The following is an 18233-nucleotide window of genomic DNA, read 5'->3' on the forward strand; positions in this document are numbered from 1 at the left end:
AGTATAATTTTCTTAAATTGCTTTGTCTGTTTATTTCTTTAGAAACGGAATGACTTTACCAGGGATTAATTGTCTCGAGGTTTGAAGCTTTATAATTCTCAGATATGTCAATTACTTAAAACTGACTTTTTCAAATGAGCTCAACAATGGGACTAAATTGAATTCATAACTGAAGATGCAATTTTTAACTTGCGAAGACATCAATAATTTCATCATTGCCTGTTTAATTCAGATTCTTCACATCACTGGAACTCAGTACCTGTTCCTCATGTGACATCACTAGTCGGGTATATAAAGGTGCATTGGTAACATGTAATAAGCGAATCAAAATAAACACAGAAAATATTTTAATTATTCATCATTCTTAAGTATGTTTGAAAATGTGTTCAAATATATTTTGGATTTCATTTAATTTGTTGTATGGAGTAAGTGGAAGTAAATGGAAACCTGATTGTCATCTGTCAGACCTACCTGCTTCAGTTCCACTGAATTTGATGTCACCTGAACATTCCACATCAGTAAACTTTTCAGCTGCATCGAAAAATTCGTCATCAGAGCTGCTGTCCTGAAAGCCAGGGGGAGGAGCCAGAATCGGGATAGTGAGGACCTCACTGGATAGGTTCCCATCAATAGCTGGTTCCTCTGGAAAAGGAATTGGTGGTAACTCAGTGAGCAGGCCACGACTTGTCACATTCCAAGACTTGTCCCCTTCTGCATAACTCTCACCCTCGTTTCTGGGGCACTGGTTGTAAAGTTCTGCAGTGCATGGGTTCTCACTTTGGCTGAGGTCAGGAATAGAGCAAACCACCTTTATATCACTTGCAATGTATTTAGAAAGGGTCGGAGTAGAGGCTAAGGAGTCTGCTGAAGGTTGTTCAAAACTGTCTTTCGATTCCATGGTACAGTGCTTCTTTGTAACTGGCTCACCATCACTCTCTTCAGCGATAGAATCTTTGTCATCATCTTCTGAAATCTCACCATGTGAGTGTGGACCTGAAGTGCTGCTCATTGAAGTCTCCGTTTGCAGTTCGTCCATAGAGTCGGCAGAACAGCTTCTTTCACAAAAGTCTCCTCCCTGACTTGTTGTTTCATCATTCAGATCAGACACATCCCCTGTGCTGCAACTGGTCTCTTCCTGGATATCCTCCCGTAAGCAGTCACTGTCTGTAGCTTCACTTTCCGAGTTCTCGATGTCCTCATTTTCTTCAGTCAGAGGCTGTATGAATCCATTCCTCATTTTGTGGAGCTCTATAGACAAGTCTAATGATGACTCAATGTCTGATGATGACTCTGAATCACTTAATCCTCGGGCTTCGTCACCTGCACAGTAAAAAAAGTTACATCTAAGGTCAGATGAGAAGGAACCATCTAATATTTCTTTAAAAACTGAATTCTGCCATCTTAAAATGCCCTCCTGGCAATTAGTAATGGGCAATAAATGACATCCCATTAATGAATAAAAAAAATTATAAAAACTTCAATGATTAACTTCTATGCTCTTCCTTTCTGTTTAGGTTATTTATTTTGCTTGAAAATGTTTGTTTGGATAAGTTTCTTCACGTAAACAGGGTATTACTGTCTGCAAGGAGTTGGTTAAGGAAATACCTGGGGTGGAGTCTTTAACTGTTAAAGCTTCAATATTGAAGTCATACCAATTGTACATGTTCATTCAGCTTCAGGACACCACTCAAATACAGTGCCAGGCTATTACTCACGATGTAAAAAGAAAAGTAGTAACTTTTACAGTAAATAAAATTTGATATCCTATTTCTTGATCAATATTTCTGATTGAGACATTCCTTGCATAAGCTTTCAAGACTTTCTAGATCCTATGGATACATATAATAAAATGTAAGTTCCTACATTCTGGAATTTTAACAAGACTTATCAGCAACTGTAACTCACCTAATTGGCATAAAGTCAGAGTGAGCAATGCCATTGGAAAAATGTGAGTTGTGTCTGAACTCTCTCTCAGATTGCTGCTACTGATATCATTCTGAGAGGGAAACATGTTTAAACTGACATGAGTTTATTTTCTATCATAACTTCATTGTAAAGAGTCACTGTCTGAAAGTGATGCCAATAATCACAAACCTCGCTAATGCTCCACAGAACTGATCAGTCTAATGGAAGGATTGGCATGGACATGAAAATTGTTACCATCCCTTAGGTACAATACCCACAGGAGCTGAACAGTCCGTTAACCTCGATTTCTAATAATCTGCACACATCTCAAAGGGTCGGAGAGAAGAGTCCTCCTGTCCTTTACACTGTGTTTTTTCATATATTAATTCATGTGATGACAGCATTGCTGGATGACCAACATTTATTGCCCATCCCCAATTGCCCTTGAGAGGATGGTGGGTGAGCTGCCGTTTATCTTTACTAACTGTGTGGATGATATGTCATAGCACACTGTACACTGAGAAAAGAATCTGAGCCTTTACATTCAGGAAATTGACTGAACTGAAAGCGAAGAGAAAAAGTAGGGCTTTATGTAAGCACATACTACTTGGGAACAGATGTGAGTCACTTGGACAATGAAGCCTCCTCTGTCAATCAATACAACCATAACTAATCTATCTGTGTTTCAAATTCCATTTCCCCACTTCCATGTGATAACCTTTCATTCTCCTGCTTAACAAATATTTATCTACTTTTGCCTTAAAAAGGATTTAATGACCGCAGCCCCCACCAACCTTCTGAAAGAAAAGCACACATCTCTGCTCTAAAAGGTTGTATTCTTTTAAAAACTGTGACCCCTAATTTTTGATTCACCCACAAGAGGAGACTTTATTTCCATTTCCAACTTGTCAAGGATTGCACTTCTAAACACCAAAGGAAACAAGGCAGTCTGCCCAACCTTTTCTCATAAGACAACTTGCACGTTCCAGGTATCAATCTCAGAAAGCTCCTCTGAACTGTTTTAAAAACATTTATGGTCTTCCTTAATCGAGAAGACCAAAACTACATGAAATATTAGACCTGTACTGTCATCAATTCCCTGGATAATTGAAGCAAAACACCTTTATGTTTACATTCCATTAGCCTTCATAATTATGTGCTGCACATGCAAAGTAATGTTTTGTGAATCATGCACTATCACATATAGATATCTCTGCTCCTTGAAATGGTGCAGTTGTTCTTACTTTAAGTAATACCCTGTTTTTTTTAATTCTGCCTGCAAACTAAATAATTTTTCCACATTATACTACATTAGCCTAACTTTTGGGCGGGGGAAAAACAATGACTGCAGATGCTGGAAACCAGATTCTAGATTAGAGTGGCGCTGGAAAAGCACAGCAGTTCAGGCAGCAACCGAGGAGCAGGAAAATCGATGTTTCGAGCAAAAGCCCTTCATCAGGAATAGAGCTTTTTGTTTCAGGATGTGGTTGAAGAGCTTCAGGGCAGAGGAAATGACCTGGGAGTTGCAGAGGGAGAGGGACTTCCTGAGATTCTTGTAGAGAGAGGAGGAAAACTTCTTCAAGGCAGGCATCCTTGCAGAGGATTCGCAGTAGGGTTAAAATCAACAAGGTAAAAACAATGACTGCAGATGCTGAAAACCAGATTCTAGATTAGAGTGATGCTGGAAAAGCACAGCAGTTCAGGCAGCATCCAAGGAGCAGGGCATTTTGCCCAAAATGTCGATTTTCCTGCTCCTTGAATACTGCCTGAACTACTGTGATTTTCCAGCACCACTTTAATCTAGAATCTAATTTTTGGGCACTCATTCAATTGATTGACACCCATCTGAAAACTCCTTATGTCCTCTTCACAACATACTTCCCCACCCATCTTTGAGTCATCTGCAAATTTAGCTGCCATGGCTTTCCTCCCCATATCTAAATCATTGTTATAAATGCTGAGGCCCCAACACAGATTCTTCTGGGACTCATCATCCTGCCAATCAGAAAGAGAGCTTTTTCAAACACATTCTCTCTTTCTGTCAGCCGGTCAATCTTCTAGATATTTTTAATTAACATGTTCAGTGATGTTATTACACATCTCTGGATCAGATGGGACTTGAACCCAGCCAATCTTCTATCCATTCAAATAAGTGAATATTTGGGTCCTATTTGGTGCAATTATCTTTTATGTGGCACATCAAATCCCACAGAAAACCCAAGTATAGTATCTCTACAGGTTCCATTATCCAAAGCATAGGCTAACCCTTCAAAGATTGACATAAATTGATTAAGCATGATTTCCCTTTTACAGAATAATGCTGATTCTTCCCAAGTAGCTAGAGTTGTGTCCAGCTATAAGCTCCTCAATAATGATTCCAACACTCACCCTGTGACAAGCCAATAGTTTCCTCTTTCCCTCCCTTCTTGAATAATGACATAACATTTGCTACATTTCAATCCAATAGAACCTTATCCAAATCTATGAAACTTTGGAAAATCAACATCAATGCTTCGACTTTCACATTGGTCCCTCTGTTTAAGAACCCAGGATGAAGTCCAAATGGGTCTGAAAGCCTGTCAGCCCAGAGGTCTACCTGTTGGCTTCATCACACTTCCCTCTTAATTGTAATTTCACCAGGTTTCTCTCTCCCTTCGATTTACAGCTATTACTAGAGTGTTTTTGTATTTTCTATAGTGAAGACAGAAGCAAATATTTGTTTAATTCAACTGCCATTTATTTATTATATATTAATTTCTCCCCATTCTCACTATCAAGAGGATCACTCACCTTACTTAATCTTTTCCTTTCTAAATACTAGTAAAAACTCATTATCTGTTCTTCCTTTTCTAGTTAGCATCCTCTCATACTCTAATTTCTTTCCCTTGATTAATCTTGTTGTCATTCTATGCCATTCCTTATCTTCTGTCCAATATCTGATCTGCTAATCATATTATACTTCTTCCTTAATCTCAGTACCTTCCTTAAATTCTTATGTTGGCCATAGATGGTTTGTTCTTCCTTTGCAACTTCTTTTTTACAGTAGGAATATATTTACTCTTAAATGTACTTATTTTGAAATATCCCTTAAATATCTACCTTTACTTCTATATCAGTCTATTCCTGAACTTAGTGTCTCAGTTTATCTTAGGGTGTGCAGTTTTCGAGCATACATAATTGCCCTTTTTAAATTGTAAAATACTAGTCTCAGACCCACTCATCTCCCTTTAAAGCTGGATAGGAGATTCAATCTACCTAGAGATGCCTCTTCTCTGTGGCCAATAATTAATCTTGTCATGTTGCACTACACCAAGTCTGTTACAACAGACCAAGATACCAGGAGAAACCTCTTCCCTTTTTTCCAAATAGTACACAGAATTATCTAAGCTTTCCCAAGTCTTAATGTTCAGCATCCAGTCAGTGAGAGAGTCTTCAAGTGTTACTTGAAACTGCAACTTTCACACAGGATGTAAAGGTTGCCACTTAACAAAAGCTGACATTAACCAAGTATTCAATCAGTCTCTATATTCAGAACATCCCTGTCTGATTTGGAGTGTTAACAAATGGCAGAGAAAACATAGTTCTGCCTGGGGCTGGTGACAATAGAAACAAAATTCACATTTGGAAGTTTGCTTTCAAAGATCAAAGAAAACTTACAGCCCAGGAACAGGCCCTTCGTCCCTCCAAGCCTGAGCCGATCCAAATCCACTGTCTAAATCTATCGCCCAATTCCTAAGCATTTGTATCCCTCTGCCCCCCACCTACTCATACATCTGTCCAGATGCACCTTAAATTAATCTACCGTGTCTGTCTCTACTACCTCTGCATTCCAGGCATCTATCACTCTCTGTGTTTCTTGGGCAAAAGTATGGCAGGAATAAAACTGGGATTCTTATTTTTTAAAAAAACGACTAATGTATTACCTTCTTCAGTTGTCTGACTTTGATAGTTGCTAGGCCAGATGAATATGGAGTCTGTTGAGTTCACATATAGCCTATGATATCCAGCAATCAAACACACAAGGTCTTTAGCATGATGAGCTTCCAGTAACAATGTCAGAGACTGTAAATAAAAACACAGAGTCAGTAATTAAACTTTTCCACTAACAGACCTAACCTGAAAATGATATCAACTCACTCATTTTAAAGAGTTTGCTCAACATTAGCTTCCTTGAATTTGCTGGGAGCAGTGTTTTCCCTCATTTGTTTTCCTTCCAATCTATAGCGTGAAAATGTTGTACAATGCAGAAATTGCGAGTTGATAAGTGAGGGCAACAGGGAATCTGAGATCTGGGCAAATATTGGATAAAACAATCTATTTCTTTAACCACGAAATTCAAGGATTGAGAAAGAAGCAGGAACAATAGAGAAGGCAGGTGAATTAGTTAAATTGGGCTCAGAAAGAGAAACAAAGAATAAGAAAAATTGTTTGGATACAGACAAAAAAAAAGTGAAAGGAGAAGTGAAAGCAAATGTAAAAGGTTGCAAATTTCTAACAACATTTATTACAGTTTGGAATAATATCTGGGGTTTGATTTATTCCTCTTCTGAATGGGAGAGGTGGATTGTGTTATGAAAACCTAAACTTCATCATTAAAAATGTCTTGATGTTGTCAAGTACTAACTATTGCCAACTTCCTGAAAGGAAACTTTGCATTTATATAGCATATTTCAGAGCCACTAGACATCACTTTACAAACATGGATTATTTTTCAGATACCATCACTGTTCCAATGTAGGAGTGGGGTGAGTTCAATTAATCATTAATATTTAAATGCAACAATTTCTTATAACTTTCAGGCAAATTTGTCACAGAGAAATGGGGCGCATTCAAGAAGGAAATATGGAGAGTACAGGGCCAACATGTTCCAATAAAGGAAGGGGTGAGACCATTAAATCCTGTGAGCCCTAGATATCTAAAGATACACAGCAATGGATTTAAAGAATAAAGAGATACTTATGGCAGATATCCAGGGCTGAAAACAGCTGAAATCCTAGAGGAGTACAGAATGTTCAAGAGGGAACTTAAAATGGAGAATAGGAGACCAAATAGGTGACATGAAAGGATACTAAAATTAAAATAGAAGGAAATCCTAAACTGGTTTACAGTTAGGGTAAAAGAGAAGTGCCATTGGGACTACAGCAGTAATTTGTGCAGGGAGTCAGGGGATGTAGGTAGGATTCCAAAAGAATACTATGAGACAGTACTCACTTGTGAAATGGACAATATGCATACAGAAAACAGGGAGAAGGTCTGTGATACAATTCAAGAAATTATTATTGACAGAGAGAGCTCTGAGTGGTCTGGCTTAGAATTCGATAAATGTCCAGGGCTCGATGAAATATATCCCAGGTTGGTAAGTGAGGCAGGGACAAAATCAGGGACATTGCAATAATTTTCTATACCTGTCTGGCCCAGGAGAAGAGTCAGAGGACTTGAGGACAGCCAGTGTAGTACTGTTATTCAAAAAGGAGCAAAGGATAAACCAGGAGCTAGAAGCCAGTCAGTCTTACCTCGTGGTGGAGAAATTGCTTGAATGATTCTGAGGAATAGAATTAATTTGTAATTGGAGAGGCAGGAATTATGACTCGAAGAGACTGCCTTCCTCTGGTCTGCAGTGGCCTAGTCACTGCTGCCTTTGGAAATTATTCCAGTGTCAGCAGATTAGTGTCACTGGCATTCTGGGAAAACAGGCAAGACGGGCTGGCAGACAGGCAGAAATCCCATCTTTCCTTGGTAAATGTCCTTGGTACTTCCTCCCTTTCCTTCACTTCACTTTGCTGGGCTTGATCAGATTGGCCTGGCCTGGCTGGAAATATGCAGAGGCCTCCCTAGCTCAGGCCCGAGTTAAATTGCAGTCAGGTCTCTTCATGTTGGGATCATGGAGGTGCCAGTGCGGGTAAGTACTAAAGGCATCTGCTGTCTGATTGACAGTGAGCAAAGGTAAGAGTCACTCCCAAGTAACTTCATTGCAAAACATTAGCAAACTGAGGATAGGAATAATTGCTAAACAACTGTTATTGCAGCACAGGTCACAGCATCAAGGATTTGACCAGACAACAACCTGTATTATAAAATGTACCAAGCCCTTGTCCAAGCAAAGAAATTAGCATCAACAGCCTTTACCTTCACATCCACCAGGTAGATGTTCACCATGCTGACCTTCTCACACTCAAAGGTCAATTCCAACTTCCGGATGTTGTTGAAGTTTGTTAACTGGTTTATAATATTGAGTTTGCTGTTAATAACTTGGCTGATACCATACTTGGCTCCGACCAACAATGTGATAAATGATTCTCTGTCCTGCAGCTGAAGAAGTTGCATTTCATTAGAAACTTATTAAAAAAAGTCGAGTTTAAAAAAATGAGCCAGGTTTCTGTTTCTCCCTACGTACCAGAAGGGTTGCGTTAAAGGTCTTCCCTCCATATGCTCGAAGATCACTCAGTATGTTCAGGTAATTCAGCCGGACTTGTGCCGTGGATATCAGTTGCTTCAAACAGAATGAGTGTATTTTAATATACTGGCATGGAAAGTTATTTTAATGAAAAGATGTCCCCAGCAGCGTTGCACTTTTGGCAACATTTATCAAAAATGGTCAAAGACATTCAATGGAAAATAATGGGAATCCCGCCTGGAATTTTCTAACTAGTGATTCAGTACAATGACAGACAACACCTATCAGCAAATCAGGTTATGCATTGGCAGCAGGTATGGCCCTGTGATTACATCCTCTTTAAACTCAATCTTGCATGTTAATAAAGACCCGACAATAATTCTCTCCTTCAATGCAAAAAACATGATTTTCAGCATTTCCTTCCCAGACATAATTATAGTTCTGAATTTTCAGATGTCTAGTTAATTTGCCATCTTCACATTTTGATTCCATTATTTACCAAACTAATCCAGTTGAGTTTATTATCATAAAACAACAAGGCACACTTCCTCTGATTTGAAAGAAATTAATGGAAAATCTATGTGAAGAATACATTTTATCTTTTATCTTTGTTGCATGGATTTAAATAACTGCTTTACAAAAAAAAGTTTTAATATCAAATAACCAATGTATATTCATGAAGCTCAATTTATCAAAGATATTCTTTATATTGTGAACAGTTAGTTTTCCTCCCTAAAATGTAATGTCCTGAACGTCTGCAGTTAACGCTGGGGATCACAAAGTGGCTGATAGATAATGATGAGCAATTTCAGGGGCTGATCAACTTCAATCTTTCATACACAAAAATATTGAAATGCTTAACTGGGCTTACAATATGAGAAGATTTAATTAAAACTTTTGACCTAATTATAAAATATGCATCTTTGAAACTGCAATTCCCAAGAAAGCAATTTTGTTTAAAGCACTCTTTACCAACAAGCTTCAACTTAATAGTGCTGGTTACAGTGGAATTTCCTACATCACTTCACAGCTGAGTAGGGGGATGTCTAAAGAGGGGCAGCAGAGGTAGAAGCAGTGGAGGAAAATACACAACTGAAGTCTCTTATTGAGGAATACAGCAGCAGAAAAGACAAACACATGACGAGGTTAAAAGGATATGGACTTGGAGGTCAAGTAGGAAAAGTTTCCTCGAGAAGTATGAGACCATACAGGGATTGTAAAAGTGTTATTAAAATGCAGTATATGGATAAAAAAATCGAAGGGTGAATCAGGATAAAGGATAATTCTGCACTGGTGCTAAGATTATCTTGAAGCACTTAGGATGAGAAGTAACTTACAGGCACGCATTAATGATTGGCTGACTGATAGAGGAGGTGATAGCCTAGTGGTGTTATTGCTGTTTTGTTAATCCAGAGACCCAGATAATGCCCTGTGAACTATTTGAATCCTGCCATGGAAAATGGTGAAATTTTAATTCAATAAATATCTGGAATTAAAGAGTCTAGTGATGATCATAAATCTATTGCCAATTGTTGGGAAAACTTCATTAATGTTCTTCAGGGACAAAGCTGCCATCCTTTGATGGTAGGTTCTTTACTCAGCGAGGTAAAAACAATGACTGCAGATGCTGGAAATCAGATTCTGGATTAGTGGTGCTGGAAGAGCACAGCAGTTCAGGCAGCATCCGATTTCGAAGCTACTTGGATGCTGCCTGAACTACTGTGCTCTTCCAGCACCACTAATCCAGAATCTTTATTCAGCGAGTTGTGAGTTCATGGAATGCCCTGCCAGTAGCAGTGGTGGACTCTCCCTCTTTATGGGCATTTAAGCGGGCATTGGATAGGTATATGGAGGATAGTGGGCTCTTGTAGGTTAGGTGGGCTTGGATTGGCGCAACATTGAGGGCCAAAGGGCCTGTACTGCGCTGTATTTTTCTATGATTGAGATGTTAGATATTCCACAAAGAGAATTAAACAAGATTCCATGGTACGATTTAAAGAACAGTAGTGGCCAATATTTACCACTCAGCCAACATTTTATCAAGATACCTTGGTTAGTTATCGTGTTGTTGTTTGTGGGAGCCTGTTTTGTGGAAATTGTTTGCTAGGATTCCTGTCCTATAACAATGACAACATTTCAAAACAGGTTCACTTGGTCTGAAGTATTTGTGACTTGTTTTGTGAAAAAGAAAATTGTTTAGTACATGTCTTTCATTCCTTTAAACAGGCCTCAATGACCTTGGGTTAAGGGATAACAGTTCAGATTCTGCCCTTTATGAGGGCCATTAACTCAGGCTGGATTCAAGGTGGAGGCAAATGGAGAAAATAGAGAGTTTAAAAAGAAATGTGATCCTTGGACACAATGAAGCTTAATTTCAATACAGCGCAGAACAGGCCCTTCGGCCCTCGATGAAGCTCGATTACAAGAGGGGCAGACCAGTATGTGTCATCTGCCAGTTTTATGGGTTTTTTTTCCTCTGGGTATGACAGGGCTTTATTGTGATGCCCCCTACAGTTGAATACAGCAACCATTCACGACCAGGTTCCCATATGAGGAAAGGCCACTTGGACAAAGCACCAAGGAACGAATAATGGCAGCAAAACCAAAAACTCGGAATGAGCTAACAGCATCAGGAGATGGAAACAGAGAAAACTGCAAAAGTTTATTTTCTCCTCCTTTAATAATTCACGAATACAGATGTGATCTGAAATGCAACTCAGACACATATTTAAGAGGCTTTAAGAAGTAACAAATAAACATTTCACTGATTCTTAGAAGGCAAAGAACATTCACACTTTACACCGGCCTGCTTTAGCAACAGTATTAAAGTGTAAAGGGAAATATTTTCCCTTCAGTATAAAACTAGAAACTTTTGCACTTGGGATAATAACCTCTTCACATGTTCCTACATGTTTCAATGAAGTCACCTCTGACTCATCTAAACTCCTATATAGGTCCAGTTTAGTAAAGCCCTACACTAATCACAATGCATTAATATCCTTCCATACATATGGTGATCAGTATTGTACACAGTGCAGTAAACAGATTCCATAATCGTAATGTGCAAATGAACGATAATTATTTTGCTTGTTTTCTTCATTGAGAGCTATCAATTCTCTTGGACACAAGAAGAACTGTCCAAGTCTTTGAAATACTCTTGTGCTATTGGATCAGTGGTTAGCACTGCTGCCTCACAATGCCAGGGACCCGGAATCAGTTCCAGCCTCGGGAGACTGTCTGTCTGGCGTTTGCATGTTCTCTCCGTGTCTGCGCAAGTTTCCTCCAGTTTCCTCCCACAATCCAAAGATGTGCAGGTTAGGTAAATTGGCCATGCTAAATTGCCTATATTGTTCAGGGATGTGTAGGTTAGGTGCATTAATCAGGGGTACATATAGCGTCATGGATAGGGGAATGGGTCAGGGTGGGTTACACATCAGAGGAACAGTGTAGACTTGTTGGGCCTAATGGCCTGTTTCCACACTGGAGGGACTCCATTCTATGAAATCTCCGGAGAGCAGGAAGGGACCTTGGTTTAATGACTCATTCAACAGATGGCACCTTAAGCATTTCAGCATGCCCTCATTACTGCACTGCAACATCAACCAAGTTACTTGTTCTCAAGTCTCCAGAATTGGACCTGATCCACAATGTTTTTGACCAAATGGCAAGTGCGCTACACATCGAGTCATGGCTTATGAAACAGCACAATTTTATAAAACAGCAAAACCACCAAGAAAGCTGTAAATCTGAAACAGATACCTGAGAAAGTTGGAAATATTCAGCAAGTCAGGTAGCATGCTTGGAGGGAGGAAAACAGTTAACATGGGGAATGCTTTGTCAGCACTGAGAGCACTTTGAGATGTAACAGTATTTAAACAAGGCATAAAAAAAACTCAAGGGTACATGCAGAAAGAGCATCTGTGATTGGGTGGAAAGCAGTAAAGATTAATCTTTTTTTAAAAACTCACTTTTACGTCTGGATAGCCGGTTATACAGAATTACCTTTTGTCCTGGTGCAATCAAGCTATGATTGTTCTTAAGGTGATAGTTAATACCCTTTCTGATATCTTTCTGTCTCATGTTATCAAGCAGAGTTGGTGAGACAAAATTCTCAATTCCCCAATCCTTCCTGAAAATAATAAGATTGCATTTAAAACTATTTAACTCCAAATCATAGAATTTTACAGTACAGAAAAAGGCTATTTCACCCATTGTGTCTGTACTGGCTCCCAGAACAGCTATGATATTTATGACATTGGAAACTATCCCTCCAAACCACTTACCATTCTGACTTGGAAATCCATTGCCATTTCTTCACTGTCACTGGGTCAAAATCCTGCAATTCCAACCCTAAGGGCATTGTGGGTCAATCCACAGTACGTGGACTGCAGCAGTTCAAGATGGCAGCTCACCACCACCTTCTCAAGGGCAACAAGGGATGAGCAAGAAATAGTGGGCCAGCCAGCATCACCCATGATTTATGAGTGATTTTGTTTTAATATCTCGTGTTCAATTAAGTAATAGTTGCATCTTCTGCACAATGATGGTGGAGTTGGAACAAAGAACCCTACCTCATAGAGCCATCTGGTGATCTGAAGCTGCAACTACATTGCGACAGTTGCCGTCGAGATTTCCAATACAGGGAGTGTCTGGTTTGCAAATGGGTTCCATTCTGGAGTTTGTTCACAAGTTGGTTTGTACACAAGGCAGCACACAATGCAGGACAATGGAAAGCAGCTATTCATAAGTACAGGAAATGTTTGGCTATCTGGTCGTTAAAGTTATGAACATGTAATGGAACATATTCATAAGTACAGTCAGTTCTGCTATAATGCTATTGTTCTGTTCTTGTGCAAACCTGTGTTATAAGAAAATCACGTAATAGCAGCACCATTTAAACTAATGGGGCCATAGTCGTGTTATACTCAAAAGTTCACACGATAGAAACAGTGTCCCCAATTCGTCAATTATGTTATAGCGAATTCACATTAACAAAATGCGTGCTATAGCAGAATGATCCGTATGAGCATTCTTAAGGTGGACGTTTGTAAATCAGGGATCCCTGTAAATGATTCGGAACCTTGGGACATCCCAAAGTGCTTTATTGCTAATAAAGTACATTTAAAATATGGTCACTGTCATGATAAAAGAAACATTGCAGTTAATTTGTACACAGCAATTGCTGACACACAGCAATGAGAACTGAAAACCTGATTTTGATGAGCAATAAATATTGGCTAGAAATATCCAATGCATGTTGGATTTTTAAAAAAAAACTCTTGTTTTCTCAGGAAGAATATACCAAATACTGCACTTCTGCTTCCTAGTTGTGAAACCTGAAAGACTTCAGAAAAGACTTGCAAGGATATTGCCCGGGTTTGGAGGGTTTGAGCTAAAGGGAGAGATTGAATAGGCTGGGGCTGATTTCCCTGGAGTGTCAGAGGCTGAGGGGTGACCTTATAGAGGTTTACAAAATCATGAGGGGCATGGATTGGGTAAACAGACAAAGTGATTTCTCTGGGTGGGGAGGTCCAGAACCAAAGGGTGAGAGGAGAAACATTTGAAAGGGACCTGAGGGGAAACTTTTTCACACAAAGGGTGGTGCGTGTAGGGAATGAGCTGCCAGAGGAAGTGCAGGAAGCTGGTACAATTACAACATTTAAAAGGCATCTGGAAGGGTATATCAAAAAGAAGTGTTTAGAGTGATATGGGCCAAGTGCTGGCAAATGGGACTAGATTAAGTTAGGACATCTGGTCGGCATGGACGGGTTGGACCAAAGGTCCGTTTGCATGCTGTACATCTCTATGACTCGACGACTCTATCAGTGGACTGCTGTTACAGCTATTGAGGTCACACTGACAGGGTCTGGGAGTGAAAGGTGTCTGGGCCTGTTTTTGTGTCAGTAGAGATTGATGCTAAATTGACTTCCATTCCTATCCTAATTTAAATTCGGGTCTGGATGAAATTTAAAGAATTACGAAGTGCCAGGGAGTTAGTCTTCAAGTAGATGACTAAAAATAAGAATCTAGGATTAATTACACTTAAAGAGTAATTCTATGACATGTTAGTGAAGTAACTCATAACTGAGAAGTTCCTCTCGCCTGGAGTTTCACAAACACTGAGTGCTGTCAATGAGGAGTGTCCTTAATGAAGGGTCGAGTTGCTAAACTCATGCAAACAGTGCCTCACCAACAGCAAGTTCCTCCAAACAAACACCTCACTAGCTCGGAATCTTATGAACAAGGTAACTGACTAATAAAGAATCTCCTTAATAAGGAGTTTCAATACAAGGAAGACTAGCTAATGAAGGATCACACTAATGGGAAGATTTGCCAATTAAGCAGCTCACTAAGAAAGTGTCTGACTGATGAGATGGATTATGAAACAGGGGTCTTGCTATCAAGAAGTCCAGAAAGTGCCGTGTGAACATAGTGTGGTGTGAGGTGCAGCTGAAGCACTGCCCAGTTCAATCTGCTGAATGTATTGACTCACTCAATGTACTTCATGGAGACTTTCTGAGAATGGTTGGAGCTGAGGATGCATTCCTGAATTTGCAGTGCTGCGAGACGGATAGCAGTGATGTATTTCATCTCCATCGCAAACTTCTCCTGCAGCACATCATTGCAACTCTGTAAAAGAGATTACTAAAGGCAACACACAGCCATCTAGAAAATATCCACACAAATTGCCACCACTTACAAATGCTTTCACAAAATTACAGAATAGAATAAAACTATGCAACAGAAAAATGCCCCTTGGTCCATCAAGTATGTGCTGGTCAAAAACCCCTTTTCCAGCACTTGGTCCATACCTTTGTCTGTCTTGGCTTCGCAAGTGCATTGTGTTGCTGCTGGTCCTTTGAACGATCTGTCCAGTTAAACCAACACCCTAGTTCTTTCCTTATAGCTCTACATATTTTCTTTACAACTACATATCCAAAACTAATCAAAGGCTCTGTGGTACAGTGGCAGGAGTCAGGAGTTTTGGCTACAAGTCCCATCTGCTCCAGAAGTGTGTAAAAACACCTCTGAGCTCTGAAGGGAGGTGATCATCTAGTAGTACAACTGAACTGTTAACCCAGAGACCCAGATAATGTTCTGGGGACCTGGGTTTGAATCCCACCATGGTAGATGCTGGAAACTGGAATTCAATAAAAATCTGGAATTAAAAGTCTAATGATAACCGTGAACCATTGTTGGTGAAAAACCCACCTCGGTCACGAACATCCCTTAGGGAAGGAGTCTGCCATCCTTAACGTCTGGCCTACTTGTGACTCCAGACCCACAGCAATGTGGTTTGACTTTTAACTGCCATCTGGACAATTCAGAATGGGTAACAAATGTTAGCCTAGTCAGTGATGCCCTGATCCCATGAATTAATTTAAAAAACAGGTTGAACAGAAATTATCTACAAACACTAAACAAATCTTACTGTCAAACTACATCCACCATTCTTTTCCAGGCAGTGAATTCCAGATTATAACACACTGAATATAAAACTTCCACCTCCTTTCTCTTAAATTATTTTTCTGCTGCATGGAATCCTGAGATTCCTGCAGTATCTTCCAGAACCGGAAGTCATTGAAATCTACAGGACTTCTGAGAGGGAGCATTGTTCATCTGCTCACTGTTCTTTTACCTTAAACCAGTGCCTTCTGGTTAGTAACCAAAGTGAAAATGGTGAAAACAGTTTCTTTTCATTTACTCAGTCAAAGCCACTTGTATTTATAGACACCCGTATTAAATCTCCCCTTAATTTTCTCTGCTCTACAGAGAACCACCTCACTTTCTCTAGCTGCTACAAAACTCAAATTACCAATCCCCATATGTCAACTATAATTTTAACCATGAATACAGAACATCTCACAAATACCAAAATTGTTGGATGTACGAAAATGAAGTCAGTCTAGTTCACCATCTGCAATCTTGCTATACTAATTGTACAATGATAATGTTACTATTAACTAATCATGGTAATTCATCCCTAACTATTAATCTACAACAGATGCAGACAACACGTGTGCAAAACCACTGGAGGTGGGGATTTTGGCAGATCCAAAGTCACCCATTTCTCCTAGACCGGTCACACTTACCAAATGTCATGTTTATATGACACATCCAAAGTTGCTATTGTCTGAAAGTAATCTATTTAATTTTTATGTGAATCGCCCAAGCTGATTTACTCCACTCCCTTAGAGGTATGTTCCCCAACGTCCTCATTGAAATACTTTTAAAATTCATTTAGGGGATGAGGGTGTCGCTGGCCAAGCCAGCCTCTAATGCACATCCCTTAATTACCCAGAAGGTGGTTTCAGAGTGAACCACATTACTGTGGGTCTGGGTCACATGTGCATAGTTTCCTTCCCTGAAGGATTTTAGTGAACCGGATGAGTTTTTCCCAACAATCAACATTTGACCCTTAATTTCAGATAATTCAAATTCCACCATCTGCAGTGGCAGGATTTGTTCCCAGGCTCCTAAAACATTAGCTGGGGTCTCTGGATTAATAGTCCAGTGATATTAGCACGAGGCCATAATCTCCCCTAATGTACTTCAGAGTATTAGTTTTGAATATATTCCACTTTAAGTGCAGAATACGTCCTCCGGCTTTATCACTCTTGGGAAACAGAACCTTATTTGGTGTGTGGTCAGTCATGATTATTATAAGCGGCTTACCATGATCCTTATAATGGGCTTACCATGAACCTTCATGTCAAATAGATACCTGTGAGTAGAGGTATTCAAAAGTAACTGGATCATCTTGTAAAAGTACAAGTGGATCTCTTGGCAGGAAACAAACCCTGAAGAGACACCTATAATCACGGAGCTCTCGCTTCTGGACCACCTGTGACAAGGTAGAAAACATTTATATCAGGAATTAACTTCTTATTGTCACACTGTGGAAATAATCAACAAAAAAATTTCTTTAAGCTTATGTTTTAAGAAGAAGCATTTTGCACTGGGTGGTGTTGTGAAACAGAGGAGGGAAGCTTCTCTGGATACATTTGTTGATATCAGCCTAGGTTTCCTTTTGTTAAATAGAGGCCCAGTCCCCAAGTTCTTTAATTACTTGCAATGCAATGCTATTTTTAGCAGTCTCAATAAAACTTGTTATTTCTATGCTGAATCAATTTTCACATACATTTTGCAGTTGAACATACGAAACATAAGCATTAGGAACTGGGGAAGGCCATTTGGTCTTTCTAGCCTGCTCTACCATTCAACAAAATTATAATTAACATGTACCTTAACTTCACCTTCCTGTACTATCTCCATATCCCTTTGTTCTTTTAGAACACAAAAATCTGCCACCCTCTACCTTGAATAGGCTCGATGTCAGACCATCCTCAGCTCTCCAAATACAGTTATCCAAAAATTCACGACTCAACTCTCTATCCCAGTCCTACTTGAGCAGCATCTTATTCTGAGGGTGTGACCCTATGTCCGAGATTCACCAGCCACGTGGGAACTTACAAAGGGGGGGAGTGACAGCCAAGGGGAAGGCTCTCAATGTGGACACGGCACCTGAAGAAGGATGGACCACCACTCTCTTTCCTCCTATCTTTTAACCAGTCTGCCTAAAGAAAGAGCTGACCCATGCCAAGTATATCATGGCATCGCCATTTAGATCAAGTTAACAATTCCAAATACCTGTTAATTTCTTTTAAAAATACAGTCTAGTTGCTGATATTGGCACTCACTCATGTACCTTCATTTTATCAGGAGCAGGTTGGAGTGGACAGGAAGGCAGTAAATTAGCCACCTGTCATATTTTATGTTACATGGGACATTAAGAACAGTCCCATGGATTTCCATTCTATCTCCTCGCATTCTTCTGAACTTCAAGAAACACTGAATTCATTTACTCAACCTTCCAACATAAGACAATCACCTCATTCTAGGAACCAGTCTGACTGGTCAAAGCCCCTCTTCT

General features: G+C 39.6%; 1 protein-coding gene across 1 annotated transcript in view; it reads right to left on the bottom strand.

Annotated features, from left to right (window-relative positions):
• Positions 1 to 700: 700 nt before the first annotated feature.
• LOC140492549 (FERM and PDZ domain-containing protein 1-like) overlaps positions 701 to 18233 on the bottom strand; it is a gene marked incomplete at its 3' end in the record, with an annotated part of 38179 nt that continues 20646 nt past the window's right edge. Inside the window, exons 8-14 of the mRNA XM_072591496.1 lie at positions 17025 to 17144; positions 14793 to 14929; positions 12302 to 12428; positions 8300 to 8395; positions 8032 to 8214; positions 5829 to 5967; positions 701 to 1320 (exon numbers count right to left, since the gene is read on the bottom strand). Coding sequence (XP_072447597.1) covers positions 701 to 1320; positions 5829 to 5967; positions 8032 to 8214; positions 8300 to 8395; positions 12302 to 12428; positions 14793 to 14929; positions 17025 to 17144 — 1422 coding nt within the window. The remainder of the gene's footprint in view (positions 1321 to 5828; positions 5968 to 8031; positions 8215 to 8299; positions 8396 to 12301; positions 12429 to 14792; positions 14930 to 17024; positions 17145 to 18233) is intronic.

Source organism: Chiloscyllium punctatum, chromosome 2 (assembly GCF_047496795.1).
Source record: "Chiloscyllium punctatum isolate Juve2018m chromosome 2, sChiPun1.3, whole genome shotgun sequence".
NCBI classification, from domain to species: domain Eukaryota; kingdom Metazoa; phylum Chordata; class Chondrichthyes; order Orectolobiformes; family Hemiscylliidae; genus Chiloscyllium; species Chiloscyllium punctatum.